The sequence below is a fragment of the Corvus moneduloides genome, chromosome 9 (assembly GCF_009650955.1).
Source record: "Corvus moneduloides isolate bCorMon1 chromosome 9, bCorMon1.pri, whole genome shotgun sequence".
Lineage (NCBI taxonomy): Eukaryota > Metazoa > Chordata > Aves > Passeriformes > Corvidae > Corvus > Corvus moneduloides.
Window position 1 is genome coordinate 11,247,851 of NC_045484.1, and position 24,814 is coordinate 11,272,664.

Genomic DNA, 24,814 nt, shown 5'->3' on the forward strand with positions numbered 1-24,814 from the left:
TCTTATCAGGGCCCTGGCATGTAACGGTTTCTCTAAGCTGCCTGCTCTGCTATCAGGGCTTTTCACTCCTCTCTTCTAGGAATAACCACTAGTCTCCTTTTGGCCTCCTCTTCCTATCTTGGCTGATTTCCAAAGACGTTCCCAAAATCTTCATTACTTACATGGCTCTACCATATTGATGCAGTAAATACCCATTTAACAATCTCATATCAAATCAGAGAATGAAACACAAAAACTAGTTCTAAGAAAGTGTCTTTGTAACAGTGATCTTGTTCTGGAGGCAGTTAGCTGGAGTAGTAACCTTTCTTTGAACATGAGTGGTTTTGTTATTGTTGTTTAGAGCACATCCTTAATTTATATTGTATAACCACTTCAAGACAGCCCATACTTCTGTTGCAGTTTATATTACCCAATTGTGTTTTCATGCATTTATGTTTTCTTGTTGGAATACTTAGCCAGTATGTTCCAAACCTCAGTATTTTTTACTCTCTATAAGATAATGTTTTTATACTTTTTTTACTCTTTGGTGGTGATGCTGAAACCTCATACAGTTTCAACCTATAAATCCATTTGCTCCAAATTAGATTTCCTTCCCTCAGGCATCCCAGCTGGTTTTTATATAGAGTACAGACAAAAAGAAAAACAAAACCAAACCAAGAACCAAACCCAAGAATCTCAAAATGAGGTGATTTTCACTTGCAAACTGCAAGGAATGATATATAATTATAAAAGAGTAAGAGGATGGTGAATTATGTGTAAGAGCAGCTTCATTTTTCATTCAAACATACGAATTCTGAATTTTTTCAAATGGACCAAATGTGTTAGTTGAAGCAGAGGAGAAAAAATACTAGTACTTCAGTCACTAAACATCCTCTGAATTTGAGTTGAAAGCACTGGTGGTTAGCTCTGGAATTATAGATTAAGCAGTATTGCTGTATGTATATTTCTGTCAAATATCAATATGGACTAGTGTCTCCTGGCAGCAGTGCTGCATTAGGTTTCTTTTGCTATCAGATTTAATTATATGCACAGCAACTTTATGGGGAAAGTACTGGAATTGCATACATTTGTCTTTCTCATCCCAGTTACTGAAGGAATTAAGTGTTAGCAGTTTAAGATTTCTTGATTCATGACTTTATAAAGTGAGGTGCGTTTATTCCAGTATAGTCAAATCATTTGCTGCTCTGTGTATGGTACAAAAGTAACAGGCTTCTCTAAAGAAAACCTGCTTAATTTGTGGCACATTGAACTAACACGATTTGAATATTCAGTTTGAAATTACAGACTGTAATGTGAAAATTACATTTAAACTGAAGTTTTGAAGTAACCTCATTGATTTGGACCTCCTTTAAGTAGGGGATGCACTAGGTAACGTCTAAAGGTCCCTTCCAACATAAATCATTCTATGATGTCTTGAGACTGTTAAGTAGATGTACCACTGCATAAAGGGAAAATAAAAACCAAAAACCCCAAAACTTTAACCACAACTAGACTAAATCAAAGAAACTTATTTTCAGCGAGAAAATAATTTTTAAAATGTATTTGATTTAATGGGGAAAAATCAGAAGAATTTTTCACTACTTTTTTAAGCAAGTAGGTCAGACATCCTTGAGTCAAAGCAGATTGTCCAGCTTAAAATTGCGAACGAATAGTGCTCACCATCTCTTTCATGTTGCCAGTCTTCCAAAGATTGGCTCTCCAATCCAATGTCATCACCTGATATGGAACAATCAAAAAAGATTTCTCTGTGATTATATTGTTCATAGTGCAGAATTATAACAGCTGATAATTCTGAAGGTTTCACTTACAGTGGTACATTTCAGGGTGAATTCTTAAGAACTATTAGGACATAATGTGAATTTACAATGTGTTATTAATTGAATTTTACTGTAAACTTTACTACTGTTCTTTTCTGTACTTTTTTTTGTTCTTAAGAATCCGTTACACTGAATTGCAAGTAGAATTTCACAGGATACCAGAATCCATAGCATTGTAAGCCGGTAAGTGGAAGACTTCTATTAATAAACTTTAGTATATCTCTCTGAGGTAAAAAAACCACTGTGCAGGGCTTATAAAATCGTCTAGTTGAGACATAGTGATGGTTCAGGGTTAAAGTATTACTCAACAGCCAAAAAGGGTAACTGAGATATTAAAAAAAGAGCATTCAACCTGTCTTTTTTTCTTGCACAAGGTATTCATACCCTTATTTCAATTACAGTGCATTTTCTTTTCTAAAAAGCAACCTAATTAAAAAGTATGATTACATAAGTAATGCAGGTGCATTACTTTTAAAAAATCAAATTACTAGACTAGTCAGAGATATTTAATGGGAATTATTTCCTGTACAAACATAGGTACCGTGCATGGCCAGACTGGGTTATGCAGGTCTGTAAATCTTAATGGGGAGAAATCCTACAAAAATAATTGAGGAGATGTTAAACATACTTCAAAGTAAATTTTCTGTACAAGTAAAGATTGCTAATATTACAAATTGCCCATTTATAATCCCAACTGATTGAAATAGCTACTCTCAGGCTGCCAAACTTGCACATACTGGTTTTGGTGATTTGCTGTTCTAACAGAAGAAAAATAATTGTAAAGTCGTACAGACAGCTCCCTACTTCTAGCACTCATAAACCAAAATGAATACAAAGAAAAGGTAACTACTATTGTATTCCAAATCCTGAAAACCAAAGAAGTTCAAACAATGCAATAACTTCAGATATCTGAAAGAACCACTTGGATTCCCAGTTTGCAAGCACACCTACATATGTTTCCTGTCCTAACTACTGGGTGAACAGCACAGCTGACCTGCTCTGAGCTACGTGTGGTCTGTCTAGGCCACGAAACTTAAAATGTTAGCCAAGAGTTGTCATATACATTTCTAGTATGTCCTGAAATCATAAAGGGCATTGAATTATGGTCTAATTTATCTAACAAATCTTTATCCTCGCTGCCACCGGAGTCCTGCCTCCTTCTAGGTCCCAGGCCTACACTATACACTATCTTGATTAGTGACAGCCCTGCCCTGTGATAAGTAAACGCTTTACATGCTGTTAACAGAAGAAATGGGACATTTAGAGCCACGCTTTCCTTTCTACTTTCACCGTGCAGCCATGCAGCTGCCTGCTCTTTGAGAGACAAATGTGCCCCAGTGTGGAAAAGACTTACTGAAACCCTGCAAAAGACATCGATTTTGGATTTTTGTGCTATCTACCTCACTCCCCCAAACAGGGCTAGTTCACTGCGTATTGCAACCAGCACAATAGCGCGTTTCCCCTCTGGGGCGTAGCAAATACGGCTTCAAACACAGCAGCACCGCAAAGCGAGTAGCATGAGGAGTGGCGAGATTTTTGAGGTTTAGTGTAAAAAAGTCGGGACACCGCTCGCCGCCGCCAATTACCTTTTAATTACACTGAGGGGGGCTGCCACGGGTAGGGACCGGTACAACAGGTGGGCCCTCGGACGGTCGCTAACACTGATTTATCGTCTCGCACAGAGGTGCTTTAGGGAACATCCCCCCGCCCTGAGGGCTGTCAATTAAGAGCTCCCAGCGCGCCCCGGAGCTGCCGCACTTCCGTCGGGGCGGCCGCTTGTGCCAGGCGGGAGCTCAGCGTGGGAGAGAAGGTGGAGGGGACAGAGCGGGGGAGCCTCGGGAAGGGATGGGGATGGGGATGAGGATGGGGATGGGGGTGGCTGGGTCGGGAGGCAGTGGCTGTCGGGGGCCAGGAGCCGGAGGGGGTCAGGCCGTGGGTGCCGCGGGTGGCCCCTCACGTGGGCACTGCTGAGGGGAGCCCAGCAGGCCCGCTTAGCTCCTGAGGCGGCGGGGGACTGCCCTGAACACCGAGCCGGCTTTTGTGCGTATGTGTACACAAGTACATACTTTTATTTACGTGTGAAAGACCTTGTAGAGCAATCACGTTGTGTGCAGACTTGGCCCAGATGCTTTGGTTGTAGTCTCTGTCCAGGTGTGCTGGATGAAGAGTGACAGATTATGAAATTTGCTTTTTTAGATTTGTATATAATTTATAGTTGTTTACATAAGGTTATTTATATAATTATACATGGAAAGAACAGTCTAATCGTGCTAATCCCAATGTTTTTGTCATTCTCTGAATAGAACTCAGATCAGGTCTACCCTGCTTTAACTGGGACTCAAGCACCAATGAAAACGGCAAACTCTGTAATTGGATATGTTATGAAGTGCTTCAGAAAATAGGAGTTCACTTTTTATTTTAGAGTTACCAAAATATTATGGATAAGAACTTTCAAGAAGAGTTTACACAAATTATTAAATTTAAACCTCCTTTGTACAAACAACGGCACCAGTTCGTTAAAGATTTAGTGGAGAAATACAAACCTAAGAAGGTTGGTATGTTTTGTCTCTGTAGGTTATAAACTTGAAAGTACGTTGACACTTGATATCTCAGGAAGACAAAACGCGTAAATAACCTGTTGACCTAATTACCAAACAACAGTAGTGGAGGAGCTGTTAAAACCAAGTGGTCTTAGCAGACACCTTGTGATATGTTGTTTTTCAGGGGTACATAAAATTAATGTTACTTGGTGTGAAGAGGAGACTATTTAAACAAGAGAAATGCCTTAGACTTAGTTTTTTAATGTAGTGGGCATTCTGGTTTTAATTTAATGATGCGGAATTTGGTTCAAGCTGCTTTCCGCATAGTTGGGTTTTGCTTTCCAGAGCTGTTAGTTCTGTGTAGCCTGGTTTACCTCATCATTTGCATACATAGTCTCAGATGAGAAGTGACATTGGGAGTGTGGGATTATGTGAGACTAACTCATCTCCACTTTCTTAAGGTCTTGTGGCCCTCCACCTGTGTTGTCATGTGTGTCCCCACTAAAATATCAGAACTCTTGTTTCACTGCTCACTGAGAAAAGTTAAATTATTTAAGCAACATTCTGTAGTGTTTGCTCTCTTTTAATGTGTCCTCCCCACTTCCTTCTGCAAAAGATCTTCTCAAGTGTGCAGTGTTTAATCCTTAAACTGATGTTAATATTTTAAGGGGCATGCAAGAAACTGATGCACCTGCATTACTTACGTAATCATACTTCTAGTAGCTAATAAAAATCTAATCTAATCTATGAGGTCGTGGCACTGTAATCTCCTTTCAGATGGAATGTATTTACCAGTGTTGCATCTGTCTTTAAAGGTTTGAATTTTCTGATTTAGGATGTGGAAGGGGTGGGAGGGTGAACTTTCTGTTTACACAGAGGGTAGATAAGCTGGATAGAAACAACTCAGGATTTTCACATGGAGAGCAGCAGAGTGCTTCAGCCTTGACTGAGCCTGAGAAGGAGCAGTGGGGGTTGGTTTACATACTCAACTATCTTTTTGGCTTACAGGAAAGAATATCTATTATTTGACTTCATGGTCTGAATGTCCCCAGAGTTCCCCACTTAAACATTAGACTGAGCCTGTAACCTTGTTTTATGCTGATTCTTTACTAGCTTGGATGCTGGTGAGCCTGTTCTCAGTGTTTTGGAGGGAGAACAGCACAGTGAAAAGCAATGGTTAATGTGAAAATTGCTGCAGCTTTGATACTCAAAATCATACCTTACTGTTACTCACATGAAAGACGTTCTCTAGAGTCAGTGGGATGCCCTACATGTACGTGTTTATAGCTGTAGTAACAAAAGGTTAATTATTTTTTTAAAATCTCGCAGGATCCTCATATACATTTTTTTAAAAGAATTCTCAAGTCTGCATCTATCCTGCTTGATTGCAGCTGTAAATTTTAGTTATGATTGTGAAATGCTTTATCATTAAAAAGTTATTTTGACATAAGTATGGTATTTTAATTTTATGAAAGTCTCTGAAATTACTGAGAAATACATAGCATTTATAAATTGTTTAATATTGAATTTACAGGTGGCAGATTTAGGATGTGCTGATTGCAGCCTTCTCCGGATGCTGAAATTCTGCAGTTGCATTGAAGTGTTAGCTGGGTTAGATATCTGTGCAAATGTAATGAAAGAGAAAATGTAAGCTCTCTGATTGTTTTGAGGTTTGTGTTTGTCTTGACCTAGTGGTGTGGTGGGTTGTCCCTGGTTGGCAGCCAGGAGCTCACTCCCTTCCTTAGCTGGACAGGGAGAGAATATAACAAAAGGTTCATGAGTTAAAGGACAGGGAAAGATCATTCACCAGTTACCATCATGAGCAAACCAGATTTGACTTGGGGAAATTAGTTGAGTTTATTATCAAAATCAGAGTAGGAGGATAAGAAGTAAAGGAAATTTTAAAAACACCTTCCCCCTACCCCTCACTCCTTCATGGGTTTAACTTTATTGCCTATTCCCTAGCTCCTCTCCTGCAGTGTTGCAGAGAGATGAGGAATGGGGATTACAGTCAGTTCATTACATGTTATTTCTGCTGCTGCTTCCTCCTCAGGGAGAGGAGTCCTTCCTCTGCTGCAGAATGTGGTCCAGAATGGGGGGATACAGTCTTCCATGAACTTCTCCAGCATGAGTCCTTCCCATGGGCTGCAGTTCTTCATTAATTGCTCCAGCCTGGGTTCCTTTCCACAGGGTGCAGTCCTTCAGGAGCAGGCTGCTCCAGCATGGGTACCCTACTGGGTCACAAGTCCTGCCAGCCAAGCTGCTCCAGTGTGGGCTCCTTTTTTCCAGAGGTTCCTGCCAGGAGCCTGCTCCAGAATGGGCTTCCCCTGAGAGAAGCCTCTCCTATAGCCCCCTGCCTACCTTGCCATGCAAACCAAATGCAAGTGGCATGTTGCAGCATTTCTTGTAGAGGCTTTCAAAATTAGAGTAATTGCAGAAATAGCAGCTTGGCAAATTAAGAGCTGTCGTTGGATCTGTGCCTGGGGACTCCTGGGCTGCAGGTGCCCATAACATCACCTAATGTAGCCAAAGGTCTGGGTCATGGAGAGGCCCTCAGGGTGTGCACATCTGAGAAATAACACTGTTTGTAAAGGCACTAATACATGGTGTTGGGAATATCTGCTTATGCTTATACTGACATTATTGTCTTCAGAAAGATCAGTTTTGATCTTTGAAATGTATATGTAACTTTTAGTCACAATGGTGGGGACTTGTTCTTGTTTATTGTTTTGAAATAGGAAGTTTAGCTCAGTGTGTGGTGTCTGGTTTAGAAGCCTCTAAAATGAGAGGTTTATGTGATCTTTGAAGCATTGGTCTGATGGATGAACATAGGGTTTCTTGAAAGCAGATTAATACAATTTCAGTGAATATGTAGGATCTAGATGCTGATGTTATCTCTTGCTCTTTTTCAAGAATGAAGAGAAGTAACCTTTTATATTTAATATTTATTGTGTGCTTTGTCTAGTGCAGTATTTGAGAATGAAATTTGCACAGGTACTTTGGTTTCTCAGTGCATTTTACTTGGAAAAAATATGTAATATGCTTGTCTAAAACTCCTCCTGAAAACCCTGCAAAGCTTGCTTGTCTAAACCAGACTTACTGTGTGTCTGGAATTGAGCTATTAGTAGAATTTACAAGTGGCTTTCCAAGTGACTTGAGAGTATAATGAAAATTTTTGTAAACACAAAGGACAGCTTCTGGATTAACTTCTGCTCCTTCTGTCCTATTGTATGTAGTTACAAAAACTGTTTGTATTGCATATTGGTTTTTATATCCATGTAAAGTCGTTAGCTTTTTGAGATTTATGAGGTATCTGTGCGGGGTGTTAGCTAGTTTATTTGCATGCAGCATTTATCTTGTCTTAAGGTCCTTTCTGTAACATCATATTTTTAATACTTTCGTAGGCATACATTGTCTCCTCTTCCTGTTGATTATTTGCAACCATCTGAAAGATCCCTAACTATTACCTTGCATCATGGTTCAGTTGCCCATAAAGATCCTTGCATGCTTGGTTTTGACTTGGTGACGTGTATTGAACTGTGAGTATTAGGACAATACAAAATAGTTTTTTAAGTCCATTAGAGTTCAGTTTGGAATTTTGTCCATGCTCCAAACATGCTCGATCAAACCTTTCAAGCAGAAGAGTAGAATTAGAAAAGTATAAAGTAGAAGAGGGGCATCTTCTAACTTGTGTTTAAATTACCATGCTAAGCAATTCAAATAGTGCTTATGGTGGGAAGAGGATACAAAACGCAAGAGGAGATTTGCTCAGACAAAAACCTCTGTGCTGCCACTTGGCCACAGTGCCAGTGCTTATATTACTGAGCCAGGTGTAAAATTACAAGTTACAGATAGAGGTTTGGGGTTTTTTTGACTGGTTGTTAGGATTACAGTATTATGTTTTTAAACACAGACATCAACTTACTCTTTCCAGAATAGAACACCTGGAAGAACCAGAGCTGAAGAAGTTTCCTGAAGTGGTGTTTGGTTTCATGGCTCCAAGCATAGTTGTGATCAGTACTCCAAATTCTGAATTTAACCCTTTGCTTCCAGGAGTGATATTATACAGGCATCCAGACCACAAATTTGAGTGGAACCAAGCACAATTTCAAAGCTGGTAAGGTACTGAATATCATGTTCTGACAGCTCTGGGTGTCCAGTAGTGCAAGAAATGAATGGCTGTGCATTTTCCGACTGGTTCACTTACGTGGTTTGCTGTCAAGTGAAGTGTCACCTCCTGATTTGGTGGTTTCTTTGCTGTTGAGAGTAGTTAAGCATTTTCTTTGATTTTTGTGTTTTATGGTGGTGGTGAAGTTGGCTTTTACTGTAACTGCTCTGCAAAAAAAATTTAAAACTTTTACTTACTTTTTATATATCTTTATTACAATTAACACAGTTGAAGTGTAAGGAAGGTATCAATTAACCTTTTTGAGTAATACCTTGCTATAGAAATTCTTCGTGAAATCCAAGAAATGTGCTTGCTATGTATGGTGTGTAATCAAAGCACTCAGAGTATGCAAGCAGATTTATTAAATAATCACAGTAGTGGGGCATGTTGAACACATGTTAGGATAGTTTAATGAATAATGGCCCAGTGAAGGATTTAATGCAAATCATATGCACATGACAGAGGATTATATGAGATCTATCTTACCCTTAATATCAGTAATGTAATAAATATAAAATAAAGAGGGAGTGGGATTTTGTGGTAACAGTCAACTGTCAAGCATTTGTGGAAGAAAATAGATGGTACAGTAAAGAATGCCATACCTCAGTAGCCAACTCTTGCGTATCTATCTTGGAAGTTTTTCCCATTAAACTATATTGTTTCTGCCATACACTTTAAAGTATCCAGTGATTTTTGAATAAATAGTTTTGCAAAGCTGGAAGCATATATTTTTCCCTACATAATGATACTAAAGCCTGCCTGTTATTAGCTACTTTAGAATACGTTAGTGACAATTTCTTTGACTTTAAGTATATTTAGATTTTGCTTTTAGATAGATGTGAATTAAAAGTATTGATATCACTGAAGAAATGGGGGGGGTGGTTTGAGCTGTAAACTTGAGAAAGCCTTTGTGTTGTGAAATAAAAATATTACAGTACTCTCTAAGACACAAGCGATGTTAATTTAGTTTCCTTCTTTTTCATGGAGAATGATGCAGGTAGGTAGTGCAGTTTTGATTCCCTGCCCCATCCCTTTGTTCACGCTGGCTGATGTACTACAAGATAGTTTTCATTTAGATGTTATGTACAGTGTTGTAACCTTGATTAGGTAGATTTTAGTCTTTATATATTTACAACAGACCACACTTTCTCTATTAACTGGTCCCTTGTGGTTTAGGGGTGTGTATATTTTTAATGTGTTCTTCTCAAATAATTTTATTCTTGAAAATTGGTAGTTTTTAGCTGACTTTCAAGTTGGTGACTAAGCAACTGTGGGCATTAACATTCTGTGCACATATTTTAGAAGAAACAGTAATGTTTTGATGGCTAAATTACTGATACTAAATGATTCAGACTATGGTAGGCATCTTACAGCTCTGATACAGCAAGCTTTGACAGTGCTTATCTTCAGGCATGGGAGTTAGAGAAATTATGTTCAAGCCTTCACAGCCTTGGAGTCTTGCTTCTCCTTAAGAATGCATCTTTATCACATAGAAAGATGAATATTTCAGGTAATTGGAATAATTTGTCTTTTTTAGGGCTCTAGCGACTGCTAGATGCTATGATTACTCTGTGGAGTTTACTGGTGTAGGGCACCCACCAACAGGAATGGAGAAGGCTGGGTTTTGTACCCAAATAGGTGTGTTTATTAGAAAATATCCTCAAACTGGTGAATCTCTTCAGTCTGAGAAGCCCACTGAAGTAATTTATGAAACAGTAAGTATGATTTTCTTCCTTTAGAGATATGAATAAAGAGTAAAGTTGTCTATGACTGCCTGTGAGGTGTTATTAGCATGGGCTACTGCTACTATCCAGTCCTAGCTCCAATTTTCACCAGAACAAGAGAGTCTCATTCTTTGTGTTTCCAGTTGTACAAAGGCCTTAAACTTTCAGGGTATTTGCCAAATGACAATATGGATAACCATTCTTATCTTAAGATACTCCTATCCTTAGAATGAAATTTTTCCTTTCTGCCAGCTGTTTTTCCTCTAGTCATTAATTTTACTTATTATGTGCCTGTTGGCAATGATACAGATTTTTCAGATACATAAAAAATAAAAAGCATTTCTAACTAAATGCCATGTGGTATAAATCAAACTTTTTTCAGAGTTGACATGAAGTAATGATGCAAAAGTAAGTAATACTGTTGGAGTTTTTTCAATTTTATGAGGCCTTAAATTACTTGTTTCAGTGAACATACTCTAGTATTTCAGTTCTTTGTGTAAAAATATGTAAGTATCTTCAAATGACTTGTGACCTGAACTAAAACATAGTAGTGTTATGGTGTTATTTTTTATGGTTTCCAAGCTATAAAAACATTTATAATTTCTGTATTTGAAATATCTGTGCATGTGAAATGTCACATGTCATCTACTGCCATTAGTAGAATCATGAAGTGCTCTTTAATGCTCAACAAACTTGAAAATACATCTAGGACATGTATTAGAAATTGCTTTCATTATCTCCTGTTACAGGGTCATTTTGGAGACAGTTTTGACATGGGTATCCTTTGAGTTTCAACAAGAGTGTTAATGTTTGTTTCTTATCAAATTTTTATTATGTAACTAATTTATAGGAATAAATCAACATTTCAAAATGTAATTGGAAACTAAGAAATAATTATAGACAGTGAAACTTCATTGGTAGCATGTTGGTATAAAGCACTTCATAGTAAACTGGTATGAGAGTGCCTGTTTAGTTTCCTTAACTGCTTTGGAGTAGAGCTCAGTGTAGAACACACTACAAGGTCAGAGATTTCAATGTCATAATTTATTTTTAGCATTCCCTACAGCTGTGAGAGCATATTTAATGTTTTACTCTGAAAACAATAAATGACATGCTATAGTTTTGGTTTCCAGATGACAGTTCAGAAGTAGTTTAGAATCTCCATCACTATGGCACTGTCCCCAGAACCTCATAATGAGTAATGTGAGCAGTAAGAGAATTATTAAAAATAAGTAAAGAATTGCAGGGCTTTACACCTCTCCTGATCTACAAGTGTAGCTTGCAGGTATAGCCTGTTGGGTTTTGGGGTGTTTTTTTAAAGTTCCTTTAACTGCCAGTGTAGTTGTAATACAGAAAACCAGCTCATATTGCCTAGTTTTTCTGTAAAGTGGAAATGTTTAATAAGCAAAATAGGATTGAATAAAAAACTGTATTCGCATTTTGGAAGCTTTTTTGGACAGCAAATGGTAAAATCTGAGCTTGTGATAGTGATAAATATTTTATGTATTCTTGTACATTGTAAAGGTCTTCAAAGCAGTGTACCCAAGTCTCAAAGATGAGAAGTACTTGCAGAATGCAGTGATCAGTGAAGTTATTTTCACAGCTCAAATCATTAAGCACCGTTTAATGTCAAAACATGAGGAGTACGGTAACGATCCTGAGAGAAAATCCAAATTCACACCTTCAATGGACTGTTTTTCAGACTATCTTGGAAAACTGGTTGTTGAAAAAAACATGGAGCCATTTGTCAGTGGAAATGAGGTTTACATACCCCTTGCAACAATCTTTTCTTTTCCCAAAGTGAATCGACTTTGTGGTACCTTTGAGAAGTTATGCAAGCTTATTGCTGGCAAGGTCACACTGAGCAGTGATGGTTCTGCTGTGATGGTCAATATGGAATGTGAAGATGAAGATGATTAGATCACAGATTCCTCATACAAAGTTGAGTTAAAGTAAAGAAAGTGGTTCTTTTAGAAGCTGTCAAATGGTGTGTTCTATATGGTAACTAGACCACACAATCTTTTCTAACCTGCCATCAGCAGTATTTATCTGTCAGCACCTCTCATTGAGTGCAGGTGAGTGCTTCTGACAAAGGTAACAGTCACTCATAGGGGTTTCAAGTAGAGTATCAGGGGCTAAAAGGAAATAATTAGTTCTCATGAAGAAAATGAAGTATTTCTGTTTGCTTTCTATTGCCTTATTGTAGCTATCAAGTATAGTTTGTTTTGTCATCTACTGTGTTGTGCTGAGTAATGTGAGTGAGACAGGTTTAGGGCAAGTTTTTTCTTAATTTCTATGAAATCTATAGATGCCTTTTTCAAGATCAGTATATAGCCTTGATGAAAACCAAATGTTGTTCCAGCTGAATTGAAATAGGAAACTGGCATCTTTGTTCTGTCTTTGGAAAAAAAATAAAAAATTTAAGAACTGCTGTAATTGTGAATGCTAACCTGGCTCTGGTGTACCTGAAATATTTTTTGTTCTCATGTGCAGCTGTTGTTCAAAACTGTAAAATCCAAATACAGCAGATGGAAAAAAGTTAACAAGAACAAAACTCCACAAGACAACCAGAAAAATCTCCCAACACTACCATCAAGAAAACAGTGCAGTATCCTGAATATAAGGGAAATAAGGTGTATAGCTATTGTTTGGTTTTGGTCAGAATAGCTGAACAGGATACTTCTGATCAGTGTTACAAATTAAAGATTTTCCTTCTACATTAGGAAAAGAATAGGATCTAAATGACACATTTTCCTGATAATGTAGATGTCATTGAAACTGTGTGAAAACTCAGAAGCAGAAAAAGGCAAAGCATTTTAAAAAGTCATCCTTAACTGGAAGAGAAACTGAAATGGATTCAAACTGCCAATTAAGTTTGTCATTTTTTGCATTTAAAAAAAAAAAAGAGACAATTGTTCAGGTACTTATTCCAAGCTGAAGACATGAGTTTATTGAATTTCTGAGAGATTTGTATTTAAATACAGTTAAAAAATTCCATAATCCACCAGCACATCCCAAACAGTTTACAACATGAAAGTCTCCAGTATTCATATAAGAGTTTACTAAAAAGAAAATACAACACCTAAATGTGAAGGTTATGTTCCACTTTAATGATGCACAATTACATAATCACTTCATGAAGAGTTGTAAGTCAAGTCAGGAGAATAAATTACTAGGATACAGTTTTATGAAAAGCTGGGTTTTTATGTCAACTTCCCTACTACTTAAAAGATCTGCTCAGGCAAGAAAATACTGTTTCTAGTAAACAAGTTATCTAATCTATGACAATTAGCTGTGTTGTTTAACTTAAAATAGAATGGGCTATGGAAATTTCCTTCAGAATTACATAAGTAGCTGTACAGTGTTTTTTAAAAGTCTGTTTTCCTCAAACTACATGTAGTTTTCCTAGTAAATGTAAGTAAACCACCATTTAACTACTACTGGTTTTAATAGATTTGCCAACAAGTACAGCAGTGTTAAAGAGTACTGAAAGCAAGTATTCAAATTCTTGACATATTCTGCCTGTAATGGCATTCTTTTGGTATGAATTAGTTATTTAACAGGAAAGGAGACTATAATGTTGTGAGAGAGAGTTGTATGCCAGCAGTTGAGTAGCTTCTGTTTAAAATTCCTATGGAGAACAGAAACTGATAATATCACACACTTCTATTAAGAGCAGCTAAAATAGAATCTTTGTATTAATTCTTTTACCTAATTAGATACTCCAAAGATATTATAATTAACAGTAGCAATAAAAGTATGCAAGTACCAAAACTGAGAATTAGCTCATATTCATCATATTCAATAACAGTATTCTAGCTTTAAAATCTGAAATTTCCTTAAAAATACAAATAAAATTTTAATAATTCTGCCATGGATTTCTGGAAAACCAAGTCTGCTTTTCCTAATTTAACCTATTAAACATGGCCTACTTTTACATCAATAAAAAGGTGTCAAACACCACTCTGAGCAAAATTTGAAGCATTCTGAGCTTTCAAAAGTTGCCACACTATTTCTAGTTATTCCAGGCCTTAACTGATAAACAGTACCACTAAATGTAAAAAAAAATTAAGTCATTTGCAGTTTACAATTAATTACACCTAACACATCCTTCTAAAAATGGATTCTTTCATATTCTCAATGAAAATTTAAAGAGCTTGCTCTTGCCTGTCAGGCAAATGACTACTTGTGCAAATTTAAATACAGTACATTGACCTAATGTAACAGTGGACAGATAGCAAAAGAAAATAGCAAAGCTGTTGCACACCAAGACCTTTTCAGTGTGCACATAGGTCTACAATAAAGTGCTTCTCTTAACAAGTTATATTAATGATAGTAGAGATGCTTACCTAGTTTTAAAGCTTAAATTCCTTAGTAAATTGTTTAATCTCCCTGTACACCCCCAATCCCGCAAGGCACATTCAAAACATAAGCAAAGCACTGACTGTGAAGGATTAAGCTACAATAAAAAACATTAAGTGGTAGTAAACTACTAACTAGGTTTGTAAACAGTACCATCCCATTGCATCTCAATGTTCATGCATTATTGAAGTGAGTTTCTGTGGGAGCAGCTGCTGAACTCCAGATTTAACAATCGAGGCAACTTTCTTGATAATACACTACTGTGCCTTAGTGTTTTGGTGTGGAAGCTCACTTTTTTCATCACTTGAACAAAAAAATGTCACATTTGATGCATTTAAGCCTGTAGACTTAATTTACAGTTAGCACAACTGATTAGTGGCTGCTTTCGATCTATTTAGTTTTGGGGATTTGTTTTAAATGTATGTGACATTCACCTCTTTTGTTGAACCTCAGAATGAAGTTGTGCTCAGTACTCTTAAGAGAAGGTTTTGGTTATGTTAAAACATAGCTGGCCTGTTTTTTGGAGGCCATAATTCTGACCTGATAAAAACTGACTCAATATGAGGAATTAGCTTCTGTAAAAATAAAATGACATGTAGGATCAAATTGAGTAATTATTTTTTTCAGGTTCTTTTACAACCAACTTTGAGAAGTTTCTTTAGAAAAGACATTATGAACAAAGTCCATCACCACAAGTGATCTCTTACATAAATCATTGAAATGCGACTTGTTTCATCATGCTTCCACAGATGTTTCACAGATATTAAGTAATTCCACTAACATCAGAGTTTACAGAAATGGTCCAAGTGGTCTCACAAGGTACACCTAGCTAAACATTGCCATCATACCACAGAAGGTGATGCTCTATGAGCAAGAGGCATTCCATTGCTTTTCAGAAAAAGAGTACATTGAGTTCATTTTGTCTTTCTCAGCTCTTGCAACAGAGCAAACACTACCAGAAGTATCAACATCAGGGTTCCAAGTTTTCCTCATTTGACATCCAGTTTAGCGTTTTATCACCACCTGCTCATATGCTCCAGATCCTACTCTGAAAGTTTGAAAAAAGTTAGTTCAATGTTAATTTAAATGAAAGCTAAATAGCAAGTATCACATATCAGGAAGTGTATTGTTTAAACAACCCAACCAACAGCCCTTCCAGAAAGACCCCAACAAAACCTCTCCACCCAAACAGGAAATATCAAACCAGCTAAATGTGAAGGGTAGAAAACATTTGTCATTATTACCATGCCATGGAGTCACCTACATTTTAATGCATTAAAGAGATTTTTTTTTTTGTACTACAGTCAAAATGAACAAAAACTAATGTTACTGAACAAGAAGTTACTGTTGGACTTCACTAGAATTTCTTAAACATCACCTTTAGGGTACCCCTCCCCACAGCTATATCATATGCAGCTAATACTCTTCATATACATTTATCCATAAACAAATCAATGGGTCTAAAAAAACCAGAAAGTGATCATCATCTTACATTAAAAAACAAGAAAAACATCTTCAGTTGTTTGTTTATTCTGAATTGTAAATTGAACTCTCTCACCTCCCAGGTGACAGCCCATACTGGATGGTTTTCCACAGCAAATTGCAGTACTATGTAAAAAATTAATAGGGTAAGCTCTGCCTTAGTATAGTATTGTGCGTGGACTGTTCTGGCAACTGCATTAGGACAGATCTCTGTATGCTACAGGAATGTGTTCTGTACCCATTCATGTGATCCTAGACAGCCATTAGTATGCCCAGTTTGCAGATAACCCGATGAGAATCATCTTTTAACCATCGGTATTGCGTGCACATATAAAATGCAATTATGTTATGACTCTCAATATATCAACAGCTGCCTTTATACCTAAGTTCATAGTAATTACTGAAATACTGAGGATATTCTAATTTCTTGAGCTAAAAATATTGAGTTACATTGGACTGCAGAAACACGGTATTAGAGCATATTGCCTGGTTTTCGTGCTTTCTCATCTGAAGATTAACACATTCAGGTCAAGTCATATATCAGGGTATTTGAAGAAGGTTTAGAGAAGAAAAAAAAGCCTCTGGTTCTAAACTACAAGACAATCTGAAGCAGATGATCAAAAGAAAGAGTTTAGGACTGCAAATAGCTGAAAGATGAAGAAACCATTGAAACAAATGTAACAAATGGAAACAGGATTTGTGAGGAAAAACTAAACTGAAGAAAATTAGGCTTGTTATCAGGAAGACGTAACAGTTTGATACTGTAAAGGTAGATGTGTAAAACACTTAAAATTTTCTTCCCACTCCAGGGTAACGTAGTAAGGTTGTAGAGCTCACATTTGAAACTGGTGTCTGTTTCCTGTGTCCATACTGAAACATTGCTTGCATCTGAAAACCTTGGAACTGAGACTCTTCAGAAGCTCCGAAAGTTAGTTCTCATGGCTGACACATCAGTTCTGTTTTGGAACTAATCTGTGTCCTATTTTAAAAACTGGCAATCTAGATCTTTTAGTGCTTTTAAATGATACAGAATAGAAAGATACAAAGATCAAGAATGTAGATGCAGAATAATTGCTGTATAAGATGCATTTTTATTTAGTATTGCCTATGGATTAGTTGTTCAAGCTACATACCTGTTAGGTAGATGGTGGCTTCCAAAAGAAGTGCTTCCACCAGGGCCCACAAATAATCTTAAACCTTCTTCTAAAAGGCAAATGAATTAAAATATGTTAGCTTTCTTTAACGTTGCCCTAGCTAAATCTAAGTAATTTTAAATCTACCAGTTCTGTAGCTGATACTTTCAGATGCAAATACTTTAAGTAATGAGGAACCAACTCCTACATGGTGTAGGTTGGAGGAGCTACCTTTGTCATAGCTTAGTACTTGCTCTTTTAGGCTTAAAGTAATGATCTGGGAAAGCTCCCTGAGTCATGTGAGGGTATTTTCAATTTCTGGTAGACAAGATGAAGCAGAAAATTTAGCAATCCACATGCACAGTCCTTATGAATACAAACAACAGGGACTGTGAAGAGAATGGGTTTTCCTAAGGCCTGTAAATGTATGTCAATTTTCCCTAAGCTTCCTTACTGATCTCCATACCTTCTGCACTTGAGTCTAAACTGAAGTCTTGACTCTGGAGTATTTTTTCAACTATATCATCAGCATCAACTCTGGTAGCATCAACCCTCTTCAGCTGTGACTCCACAGAGTCTTGCTTTACGGGATGTCTGCAAAAATAAATATATGTAGAGCTCTTAGACATAATAAAGTAATTTACTTGTGCTACATAAGGCTTTCAGATTAAGTGTACCTGCATTGTTTTTCCGATGGTGCATCTTCAGTAGATGTGTCAGTATCAGCTTCAGTTACTTTTGGCTCAGTCTCTTCACATGGCTCTAGAATACTTCCAGTTCCTGTTGAGGTACTTCCCACTGAGGTACTCCCCACTGAGGTGTTTCTCCTGTGGCAGAGTTCAGACAGACTGGATGATCTAGAATGACATGTGCTATAACCTATTGGGAAAATGCAGGAGAGAGGGGTTACGTATGTTCTTGACAGGCCAGGTCCATCCTAAAACCGGAATTTGTGTTTTGTCTTCTGAAGGGACTTCAAAAAGCCCTATGAATGTATGTGCATGCATCAACTAGACAACTGACTTCAGGTTTTGTATTCTAACACATGCCATTTTCTTTTTGTTCTAAGTAATTCCTGTTTATATCATAACAAGTAGAATGACAAATACCATCCCCTTCAGCTTTTAGAGCTAAGTCTCCATTTTTTTTACTCATGGAAGAGGTGAAAATCTCATTCAGATACATTAATTGGCGGGAGCGAAGGCAAAAAGCTGTCTTGCATCTGAAGAGATAATCCAGTGTAATTTTAAGAGGGGAAAAAATGTTACCCTTGCCACACCTGAAACTCCTAGGAAAATGCTTTCAACCCAAACCCTTTTTAAAACATAAAGTCAACTAATTTTCTCCTGTCTAAGCCTGTGAAAGAAAAATAATCCCCAACAACTCATAACAAAATTGTGAGCAGCTACCTGACAGTTTTGATTGCTGACTTGCATAGCTTGATGTTCTGGAATGTCCACATGCACCAAGTTCATCTGGGACTGAGGCACTCTTTGATGGGACATCTGCAACATGTGCAAGTCAGACAGTGTTCCTAAAGCCAGCTTTATTGCTACTTTCTCTGTAATCTTGATTAGATTCAAAAGTCATATTTCCCAGAGGAATTACAGACTTGACACTGATTTTCTACAAACCTTTTGAAGATTGAAGTGCTGCAAAAATGTTAATGAATATACATTCTTTAAAAAATAAAAATCATAATATGTATCTGAGCAAAACAGAGAGTACCATTGGGTTAGAAAGATTTGTATGAAATGTAGCTGTAGATTTGTGTAGTGTCAATATTAAAGAGATGACCATGCTTTTCTCCAGTATCATAATAGAATGTTGTGCCAGACGTTTTCTGTCTGAAAAGCTAACCTGCATAAAATTTCAGCTGTGCTTGAAGTAGAAACTCACAAGCCATGTAAGAAGGTTCCTCTGCAGGCCAACTGTCAGCATCCCTTTCAGATTTGAAGTATTTTGTACATCTCCTTGAAACTATGATGCCAGTTATAAAAGCATTGAAAAATTAAGAGCATTATTCTATACCTGCTATACCCAGATGCGCTACTTTTAAATTTTCTCCACCTTTCCTGTCTTCATGCAAAGACTCTGATTCTCCAGCAATTGCTATAGATGTTGCTGTGGAAGGAGGTCTGTAAGAAAAAAAGGCGGTTAAGATTTGCTGTACTTCTGTTGTAATCCCTCCAAATCGATCAGCACATAGTTTTCATTTCAAATATGTTGGCATAATTCATACTGTGCATCAATTTAACAGACCTGCAATTCTTTTCTGAAAACATGCTGCCTAGTCCCCTATTGAAAGAAATGAACAAAAAAAGAAGCTTTTGCTATTGAGCTTAAGGACATTTTACAGAATCAATCTGCTCAGCCCTCAGGCTTCTGGAGATCCTGGGAAAGGCTTTTCCTTTTCTGATGATGGGTGGAGTGATGTGTCTTTAACCTGAAGTTGTTTCTTATTTTTGTTAAGTGTATGAATCACAGGACAGTTTACATGCTAAGAATATATGTAATTCAGTACTTGATGGAATACACATAAAGGTGGTACGTAAAAAAACCCCCAGCATGCACAACAGTTGGCCAAGTTGGCTTGTGTGCTGTGATGTACTCCTGGCTTTGTTTCATCCCTGTTACAGGACAGGAAATGATTCTGGGCTGATAACCCTCCCAGCTCCTAATAAAGGGGTCTATGAACCATCTCCATGTATTGCCCTCTAAATTCTACCTCCTACAAAATAAAAAAGGTAAATTATGTATGACATAATTTATATTTTAGTTCAATATTAAAAGGCTTTTAATAATGCTTAAATGCTTGTTTGAGTTAATACCAAGACCCAAAGGGAGATTTTATTAAAATACTAAACCTCTTAGTTTGGGTTTTGCTAGTGCAAAAGAAACTAATTAGAAAATGACAAAGCACAAGCAATTTCTTGTGAGCAAATACAACCAAAATACATTTCAAGATGTTACCTACAGGGGTTTTTTTATGCTTTGTTGTTTCCTACTTTGGGAACAGACTGTTGGTCTGCATACAAGTGGGTTGACATTTTTAGATTTGACATATTCAATAAATTAGTCACTGTCTTCATGTAGAGTAACATAGCCCTTCTTAGGTTATGTTTGAAAGTAAATAGAGAAAGAAAAAAGCACATCTAGAAATACAGTGCCTGTGTGACTTAACTGTATAACATACTTCTGAAAGCAAGAACGGAATGGTTTCAGGGATGTCATCCCATATCAAACCCCAAGGCTTCGAGGCTTCTTCATAAAATATGTAGTTGGTTCCAGATTGTGAAACTGTTCTAAGGTTCATTTTTCCTTCTACAAAGGACATCTGGATTAGATAAATTTTTTGTTCCGTTTGTGTTGAAAGTTTATGTTCCAGGAAGCGGTTATATCACCAGTTTGGAAGAAAATGCCAAGTCTGAATAATTTGAGTTAGCGATTTCTTCCTAGGAATTCAGAAAGCTATTTAGGTACTAATTTAAACTCCTTCAGTACTAGGCAGTAAAAAACAGAAATACATTTCTTTGTTAGTATCCAAGACTAATGATTTTAGCCTTTGAGTAATTGTTCATCAGTTCCAGTGACATATTTATTAGTAGGTCTGACTCTAAAGTAAATGTACTAAAGTTGTTCTGAAGTAAAAGAGGTGCTAAGTAACTAGGGATACAGAAAAGTTTTGCCCAATCAGACAAATTCAGATAATATCCTCTTGCTATTTATTCAATAAGCACAAGATGAGATTCTACAGTGTTCAGTGTTCTATTCTTCTCATTAAAGGTTGGTAGAAGAGAAAAGAAAGGACATTTAGTCAGGTAAGGGTACATTTAAGAGTTCTGTGGTGAATCACCTAAGCTAGAGTGGTACAGAATCACAGCACAACTATTACACTTCCTTAACTACAGATTAAGGACAAGGTCAAAGGATCCTCAATGTATGGAAGTGAATTTTCCTAGCTACCTGCCCCCTCAGAGGTTACCTCTTGCATCTTTTACTAACTTGCAGAATGTCTTTGCTAACTAAATGTCTGTAAGTGCATTGTCTTGTACTAAGTTGAATCACGCTTCTGTTGTGTTTGTTGGGGTCTTTTTTGCAAATGAATATTTCAAAATCACCTGAGACTTGTGAATAAAAGGTATAGCAGCACCTTTTCCAGACACAAGGATTAGTCAGATCACCCCGTACCAAGTATATTTATATAAGGTTGCTGCAGGAACAGTTTCCCTGAAGTGGTTTTTTTTACATTACAGAGATACAGGCAAGTATTCTGTGCTTGATACTAAGTATCTAACAGCAAGAAGCTCTGTGACGCTTCTACTGGCAATTTTACCATGTTAGTCATTATTCAGCTACCGTGCCATTTATTTGTGCCTTTTTTTTTTTTTTTTTAAAGTACTGTTGCCAGATTGGAGAGATGTGAAAACACAAATCAGAAGTGTAATTCTCAACATGGAATGTACAATCAAAACACCACCCTACAGAGATTTTTTACAAACTTACGTTTTAAAGCACGGGTCTCCAGACATCAGCTGCATGTTGATCAAAACCTACACATAAAGAAAACAAAATCCACCATAAGGAAAAGAAAAATTGGTCTGTGACACATACATGGTCATGTAAGTAAGTTATATTTGCCACAAATGTTACATTTAAGGAAAACAAAATGCCGTAATCATACATGCAAATAAACACACTAAGGCAAACAACTACATCTTTTTTCTTAGTAGGCGTACAAACAACACAAAATACCATTTAAAGTAAGATATTTACACATACAAGATTCTGAAAAAGACACATAGATCAAGGAGAATCTTAGAATTATTAATAATTAAGATGTCTTCAAGGGAAAAACAGAGCCAAGAAACTTAAAACCTGAATGAGCAAACAAGAGTATTGTTTAGACCAGTAGGTGCTGAATATGTTCTTTGCTGAGGGTGTTCAGCAAACTGCTGGCTCTCAGGACAGGTTGTGCTAACATCAGAGACACAGCAAAACCACACAGGGTAAATAAGCCATAGGACACAGTGCATTGAAGGCCTGTTAGGCAGGTCAAAGCCATCAATTACAAGTGTTCTGGACAGTCTGTGACTGTCAGAGATGAGAAAATCCATGCATAGACAGTATACTGAATAATGTGGGAAATTAATCCCAGTGTCTCAGTAGGAAAAGAATTTTTTTTTTAATTGCCTGAAACATTCTTAATGGAATTATTTTCAGGTTTATGGAGCTTATTCAGTTTTTTAGCTCCCTGGACTAATGGAAGAGAATGTCAGAGTGGGTTTCTTTTAAGAATTCTCCCCAACTGTTACAGTGATTACTATCAAATAAAAACAGGAAAATCCCAGGAGTCATGGAGATATTGAAGGTGGCTTGTACATAAATAAGCCAATTAATAGATTCACTCTCAGAAAGATGCACAGAAAGTTGCTCAGTCTTGAAGATACCATATATTAATTTGTTCATTTTACAGCTCCCCTTAGACTAGGAACACCTTTTAAAAGCTTTTCTTTTACAGCTATTCAGCTCCATTTCAAAGTGTAGGACAAATTCTGGTTTTGACTGTGTGGATTTTAATGATTGTCTCTAAACAACACTTTTGGTTTTACTTTAAATAGCTTTCCTTCCAGAAAGAGGTTCAGCAAATAAGTTTTAAATTTCATTAAGTGCTTAAAAATACCACTTGTTCTCTGCTTTATTGCTTTAAGTATGATAAAGGAAATAAGTTACTTTAAGAATGGAGTTATCTTGTCTTGTATTTTTGGTATCATAACCTTCCAGTAAACAGCGACGAGTGGTATTTCCCGATCCAGCAAACTCTGCTAGATTTAGATCTGCAAATCCCAGCTGTTAAGAGAAAATGACAAAGTTAGTAGTAAGCATTTGACTAAATGAAGGTACTTGATAATTACACATTGAGTACCACTCAGTAGCAGTTTCTTTCAAATATGTGTAAGAGGATGCCTATTAAAGGGAATGGACTGAGGCAAAAAGCAGAAAAAAACCCCTGAGTGTAAAATCCAGCATAGTTCCATTTTCAGTTAAAAATTTAAAGTGCAGAAAGAGAAAAAGAATGAGGAGAGTTTTCTTTATTTTTTAATGTGAATGTAAATGTTTACTTTTACTAACCCTTTCCGCATACCAGCTTGGAAGAAAAAAGTTCTGGTGGTATAACACTGTTACATACTTACTAAACACACTGATTGAAAGTTCCAACAACACTGTGTCACTACAATGCACATAATGAAATCATGGGTATTACGTACTATTCTGTAATTACTTTAAAAGGGCATAAAATGGCAAGAAAGAAAAGCTTATCTGTAGGCAAAATTAGCTACATCTCAATTTACCTTTGCATATGCCTTTCCTCCTTTTAATTCCTAGAAAAAAAAGGAAAAAAGACACACCATTAAGCCATTAAATAGACTGACTCAGGATTTTTGTTTGGGTTTGGTTTTTTTAAATCTCACCACACATTTGCTAGACTATGCTGTTGTCATTTAGACCTTAATATTCATAATGCCTTTGGAGCAGGCCAGCAAGACACTGTTGTCTTGGAGAGAGGAAGGGCAAGTGCCCGATGCCAGCTGGCATTTGGCTCTTACAAGGTCTGGCCCCAAAGGTAGGACGTGCTGCCTGCAAAATTCTGGTACTTAGCACAGTTCAAGGCTTCTAAGCTTACTGCTGTTTAATGGAAGTATCAATCAAGGGCTAACTTTATAAACACTGAGGAGTAATTCCTTTGCTGCCCTGCTGGAAAAAGGGTTTTCTTCAATAAGAATATAAAACCCCCATGAATTAGTCAAAGTAAAGTAAGTAATAAGATTACTACAAAATTTTGACTAAAGGAATACCTGATGTGATTGCAGCTAAAATTTGCTTTATGAAGTTTATCAGACATTCAAAAATTAAAACAAAGCAAAGGAAAAAAAGCACAAGAAAAGAGGAAAGGAGGTGAAAAAATCTACTTACCTTCCGTACAGACACCCTGCAAGTGCAAGTATCCAGAATCCCTGTTGTGGCACTGGCACTGATTTTACACATAAAGAAGAACTTTTTCTTCCAGCGGACACAATTTGCCTGTACTACCTCCCTGCAAGTAGAGAGCATATGCTCAGTGTTAGTTGCACATATGTTCAGAAGCATACGCTGCAGTAAGACAGCTGAAGAACAAACACTGGTTCCACTGCTTGTGGAGTGGTCACTTCATGCAAATTATGTTCCAAGGCCTGAATAATCTCCCATTCTGCTCTTAACAGTGTAGCATGACTAAAAACTGTTCCAAACCTTGAACACAGTATTAGACCTCTAGAAGAATTCAACAGCCATGTGTTTTTGCAAATGAATGAGAGCGTAATTTCTGCATTTTGCATCAGGAGAGTGAAGTCTTCCAGAACATTAGCTCCCAGGCACTGTCTCCCAAGCTGCTGAGCTTTGCAGTGTGCTCAAGATAGTATCTTTTGACAAACAGTTTTTCAGTTCAGAGAAAAGGAGCATCATACAAGCAAAGCTACATAAATTTGAGGCCTGGAAAGTAGAAAGGAGATGATGTGCAATAACCAGACACAAAGTAATACACTTGGGA

At 37.0% G+C, this 24,814-nt stretch overlaps 2 protein-coding genes across 5 annotated transcripts in view; one reads left to right on the forward strand and one right to left on the reverse strand.

The window, feature by feature from the left end:
* Positions 1 to 13,588, forward strand: HENMT1 (HEN methyltransferase 1). Of its 4 annotated transcripts, XM_032118067.1 has the most exons (8): positions 5 to 183; positions 1,936 to 2,000; positions 4,121 to 4,368; positions 5,892 to 6,004; positions 7,762 to 7,896; positions 8,292 to 8,474; positions 10,063 to 10,240; positions 11,774 to 13,588. In XM_032118067.1, exons 3-8 carry the CDS (start codon positions 4,255 to 4,257, stop codon positions 12,167 to 12,169), a joined length of 1,119 nt encoding a protein of 372 aa, XP_031973958.1. In that variant the 5' UTR covers positions 5 to 183; positions 1,936 to 2,000; positions 4,121 to 4,254; the 3' UTR covers positions 12,170 to 13,588. The 4 variants fall into 4 exon arrangements, with proteins under 4 accessions (XP_031973960.1, XP_031973958.1, XP_031973961.1 ...); XM_032118069.1 differs by lacking the exon at positions 7,762 to 7,896 and having other exon boundaries at positions 1 to 183; XM_032118070.1 differs by lacking the exon at positions 4,121 to 4,368 and having other exon boundaries at positions 9 to 183.
* The window catches only part of FAM102B (family with sequence similarity 102 member B), a 23,990-nt gene continuing 12,469 nt past the window's right edge, over positions 13,294 to 24,814 (reverse strand). The window contains exons 2-11 of the mRNA XM_032118066.1: positions 24,202 to 24,322; positions 23,580 to 23,609; positions 22,960 to 23,076; positions 21,733 to 21,779; positions 19,258 to 19,364; positions 18,636 to 18,731; positions 17,904 to 18,105; positions 17,693 to 17,820; positions 17,227 to 17,296; positions 13,294 to 15,659 (exon numbers count right to left, since the gene is read on the reverse strand). Coding sequence (XP_031973957.1) covers positions 15,617 to 15,659; positions 17,227 to 17,296; positions 17,693 to 17,820; positions 17,904 to 18,105; positions 18,636 to 18,731; positions 19,258 to 19,364; positions 21,733 to 21,779; positions 22,960 to 23,076; positions 23,580 to 23,609; positions 24,202 to 24,322 — 961 coding nt within the window. The 3' untranslated portion in view covers positions 13,294 to 15,616. The remainder of the gene's footprint in view (positions 15,660 to 17,226; positions 17,297 to 17,692; positions 17,821 to 17,903; positions 18,106 to 18,635; positions 18,732 to 19,257; positions 19,365 to 21,732; positions 21,780 to 22,959; positions 23,077 to 23,579; positions 23,610 to 24,201; positions 24,323 to 24,814) is intronic.